The sequence below is a fragment of the Heterodontus francisci genome, chromosome 34 (genome assembly GCF_036365525.1).
Source record: "Heterodontus francisci isolate sHetFra1 chromosome 34, sHetFra1.hap1, whole genome shotgun sequence".
In the NCBI taxonomy this organism is placed as follows: Eukaryota; Metazoa; Chordata; class Chondrichthyes; order Heterodontiformes; family Heterodontidae; genus Heterodontus; species Heterodontus francisci.
In genome coordinates, this window is record NC_090404.1 from 32912399 (window position 1) to 32917221 (window position 4823).

Below are 4823 nucleotides of genomic sequence, written 5' to 3' on the forward strand. Positions count from 1 at the left end.
TGACCTGCCACCAATGACTTCTCGTGTCCTCTCCTTGCTCTTCTTAGCTCTCCCTTTAGATCCTTCCTGGCTATCTTGTAGCTCTCAAGCGCCCTAACTGAGCCTTCACGTCTCATCCTAACATAAGCCGCCTTCTTCCTCTTGACAAGTGCTTCAACTTCTTTAGTAAACCACGGCTCCCTCGCACGACAACTTCCTCCCTGCCTCACAGGTACATACTTATCAAGGACACACAGTAGCTGCTCCTTGAATAAGCTCCACATTTCGATTGTTCCCATCCCCTGCAGTTTCCTTCCCCATCCTACGCATCCTAAATCTTGCCTAATCGCATCATAATTTCCTTTCCCCCAGCTATAATTCTTGCCCTGCGGTATATACCTGTCCCTGCCCATCGCTAAGGTAAACCTAACCGAATTGTGATCACTATCACCAAAGTGCTCACCTATATCTAAATCTAACACCTGGCCGGGTTCATTTCCCAGTACCAAATCCAATGTGGCATCGCCCCTGGTTGGCCTGTCTACATACTGTGTCACAAAACCCTCCTGCACACACTGGACAAAAACTGACCCATCTAAAGTACTCGAACTATAGTATTTCCAGTCGATATTTGGAAAGTTAAAGTCCCCCATAACAACTACCCTGTTACTCTCGCCCCTGTCGAGAATCATCTTCGCTATCCTTTCCTCTACATCTCTGGAACTATTCGGAGGTCTATAAAAGACTCCCAACAGGGTAACCTTACCTCTCCTGTTTCTAACCTCGGCCCATACTACCTCAGTAGACGAGTCCTCGAACGTCCTTTCTGTCGCTGTAATACTCTCCTTGATTAACAATGCCACACTCCCCCCCCCCCCCCCTTTTACCATCTTCTCTGTTCTTACTGAAACATCTAAATCCCGGAACCTGCAACATCCATTCCTGCCCCTGCTCTACCCATGTCTCCGAAATGGCCACTACATCGAGATCCCAGGTACCAACCCATGCTGCAAGCTCACCCACCTTATTCCGGTTGCTCCTGGCGTTGAAATAGACACACTTTAAACCAGGTTCTTGCTTGCCAGTGCCCTCTTGCGTCCTTGTAACCTTATCCCTGACCTCACTACTCTCAACATCCTGTACACTGGCACTACAATTTAGGTTCCCATTCCCCTGCTGAATTAGTTTAAACCCCCCCCCCGAAGAGCACTCGCAACCCTCCCCCCCAGGATATTTTTACCCCTCTGGTTCAGGTGAAGACCATCCTGTTTGTAGAGGTCCCACCTAGCCCAGAAAGAGCCCCAATTATCCAGGAAACCAAAACCCTCCCTCCTGCACCATCCCTGCAGCCACGTGTTCAACTCCTCTCTCTCCCTTTTCCTCGCTTCACTATCACGTGGCACGGGCAACAACCCAGAGATAACAACTCTGTTTGTTCTCGCTCTAAGCTTCCACCCTAGCTCCCTGAATTTCTGTCTTAAATCCCCATCTCTCTTCCTACCTATGTCGTTGCTGCCTATGTGGACCACGACTTGGGGCTGCTCCCCCTCCCCATTAAGCATCCCAAAAACACGATCCGAGACATCACGAACCCTGGCACCTGGGAGGCAACATACCAACCGTGAGTCTCTCTCGTTCCCACAGAACCTCCTATCTGTTCCCCTAACTATGGAGTCCCCAATGACTAATGTTCTGCTCCTCTTCCCCCTTCCCTTCTGAGCAACAGGGACAGACTCTGTGCCAGATACCTGTACCCCATTGCTTACCCCTGGTAAGTCGTCCCCCGCAACAGTATCCAAAACGGTATACCTGTTGTTGAGGGAAACGGCTACAGGGGATCCCTGCACTGCCTGCTGGTTCCCTCTCCTTCCCCTGATGGTAACCCATCTACCTACTTCTTTTACCTGAGGTGTGACTACCTCCCCATAACTCCTCTCAATAACCTCCTCCGCCTCCCGAATGATCCGAAGTTCATCCAGCTCCAGCTCCAGTTCCCTAACGCGGTTCTCGAGTAGCTGGAGTTGGGTGGTGTGTCAGAGCCCCTGCAATCTCCTCCCTCGCCTCATGTGGTAGCCTGGTATACATCTCATCTAAGCCTGGGGATTTATCCAAATTTAACCCCGCTGAAACCGCTAATACTTCCTCCCTTTCAATGCTAATTTTTTCAAGTATATCACAATCCCCCTCCCTGATATCTACACCTACATCGTTCCTCTCCACAGTGAACACAGATGAAATGAAATAATTTAAAACGTCGCCAACATCCTCAGGCTCCACACACAGATTGCTACTTTGGTCCTTAATGGAATCTACTGTTTTCCTGCTTATCTTTTTCCCCTTAATATACTAATAAAACCGCCTTGGGATTTTCCTTTATCTTTCCCCACCAGTGTTTTCTCATGCCCCTCGCGCTCTTCTAATTACTTTTTTAAGTGCCTCCCTACACATTCTATACTCCTTTAGGCCCTCTGCTGTTTTCAGCACTCTGAATTTGCCTTAAACCTCTTTTTGTCTTTGCCCAATTCTCCATATTCCTTTACATTCAGGGTTCCCTCGACTTATTGGTCCTACCCTTCACCTTTACTGGAACATGTTGGCCCTGAACTCTCGCTATTTCCTTTTAAAATGACTCCCGCTGGTCTGAAATCACCTGTGAACTCTCTGGTGTGTCAGCAGCTTCGATGACTGAGTGAATCACTGCGCCCACTCTGAGCAGGTGAATGGCCTCTCCCCAGTATGAAGTTGCCTGTGTCTCAGCTGATAACTTTTGCTTTTAAAGCTCTTCTCACAATTCGAAAATTTGAAAGGTCTCATATCAGTGTGCACACTTTAGTGATGAGTGAGGTGGGATAACTTAGTGAATCCCTTCCCATCCTTTTCGCAGGTGACTGGCTTCTCCCCAGTGTGAGTGCGTTAGTGTATCAGTAGTTCATCGCTGCTTTTAAAGCATTTCTCACATTCAGAACTTACAAAACATCTCTTGTCAGAGTGAACAAGTTGGTGTCTCAGGAGATGGAATGAGTGAGTGAATCTCTTCCCACAAACAGAGCAGGTGAATGACCTCTCGCCTATGTGAACTGTCTGGTGTGTCAGAAGTTTGGATGAACAGGTAAATCCCTTCCCACATTCCGAGCAGATGTGCGGTCTTGCCCCAGTGTGAACTTGCTTGTGTCTCAGCAGATAACTTTTGCTTTTAAAGCTCTTCTCACAATTGGAACATTTGAAAGGTCTCATGACAGAGTGAACAAGTTGTTGTCTCAACAGGTGTGATAACTGAATGAATCCCTTCCCACAAATGGAGCAGGTGAACGTCCTCTCCCCACGGTAACTGCGTTGATGAATATCCAGTTTTTATGGAGAACAGAATACCTTGCCATAATTCACACATTTCCATGGTTTCTCTATGGTGAGGGTGACGCTGTGTCTCTCCAGGTTGGACGATCAGTTGAAGCCTCACCAAACACAGATCACGTATACAGTTTCTCCCCGCTGTGAATGGTGCGATGTGCTTTCAGGCTGTGCAACTGTTTAAAGCTCTTTCCACAGTCAGTGCACTGGAGCACTCTCACTCGCGTGTGTGTGTTTCAGTGCTTTTCTAGTCATACTGATGTTTGAAATCTTTTCTCACAGACAGAAGAGCCAAACATTTCTCCTTCCACATTCAAAGGCTGATATCAATGGACTGGTCAGGTGGGCAGAACAGTGGTAAATGGAATTCAATCCAATGAAGTGTGAGGGAATACATCCAGAGACAGCTAACAAGCCAAGGGAATCCACAATAAATGGTAGGATACTGAGAAGTGCAGATGAACAGAGGGACCTTGTTGTGCATGTCCACAGATCCCTGAAGGTGGCTGGACAGGTAGATATTGTGGTTAAGAAAGCATAAGGGATACTTGCCTTTATTAACCGAGGCACAGAATATAAGAGTAAGGAGGTTATGCTGGGAATGGTCAAGCCACAGTTGGAATGCTCTGTGCAGTTCTGGTCACCACACTATCGGAAAGACATGATTGCATTAGAGAGGGTGCAGAGGAGATTTACGAGGATGTTGGTTGGACTGGAGAATTTTAGTTATGAGGAAATATTGGATAAGTGACGCTTGTTCTCTTTGGTGCAGAGGAGGCTGAACTGAAACCGAATTGAAGAGTATAATGTTATAAGGGCTATACATAGAGTGGATAGGAAGGACCCATTCCCCTTGGTTGAGGGGTCTATAACCAAATGGCATAGATTTAGTGCAAGAGGTAAGAGGTTTATAGGGGATTTGAGGGAAAATGTTTTCACCAGAGGGTGGTGGCATCTGGACTTACTGCCTGGGAGGGTGGCAGAGGCAGAAACCCTCATAACATGTAAAAAGTACTTGGATATGAACATGAAGTGCCTGAACCTACAAGGCTATAGACCAAGAGCTGGAAAGTGGGATTGGACTGGATGGCTGCTTGACGACCAGCACGGATGCGATGTGCCGAATGGCCTCCTACCGAATCATACATTTCTATGATTCTAAGTTGAGGAGCAGCCCCTTCAGGTAACTATACAGGGGCTGTAACCTCTCACACTGAATATATACATCATCTATGGATTCCCCGAGACTGCAAACATCAGATGCAGTCTGGCAGTGGGTAAAGCTGCTTAAAATCCTGTTGTCCAGGATGCTTCATTTCCTGGGCACTAGGATCCAGTTGGGTACAGAGTCTGTGAAGTCCCGTCCACTCCCTGTGGCCTCACCAAGATGGCTGCACATGTGCCCAGCCCCACCCTGTCCAAGATGGCGGCGAGTGTCCCCTCTCCCCCGGGCCTGTCGCCACGAGGTAAGCACGGGGCCTCTAGCCTACTTCAGG

The 4823-nt window shown here is 47.9% G+C and overlaps 1 protein-coding gene across 1 annotated transcript; it reads right to left on the minus strand.

The window, feature by feature from the left end:
- Nucleotides 1-2892: 2892 nt before the first annotated feature.
- On the minus strand, nt 2893-4475 carry LOC137348805 (oocyte zinc finger protein XlCOF15-like). Its single transcript, XM_068014049.1, has 3 exons — nt 4374-4475; nt 3890-3975; nt 2893-3307 (listed from the first exon to the last, which is right to left on the minus strand). The coding sequence occupies exons 1-3, from the start codon at nt 4473-4475 to the stop codon at nt 2893-2895; spliced, it is 603 nt and encodes a 200-aa protein (XP_067870150.1).
- Nucleotides 4476-4823: the final 348 nt, after the last annotated feature.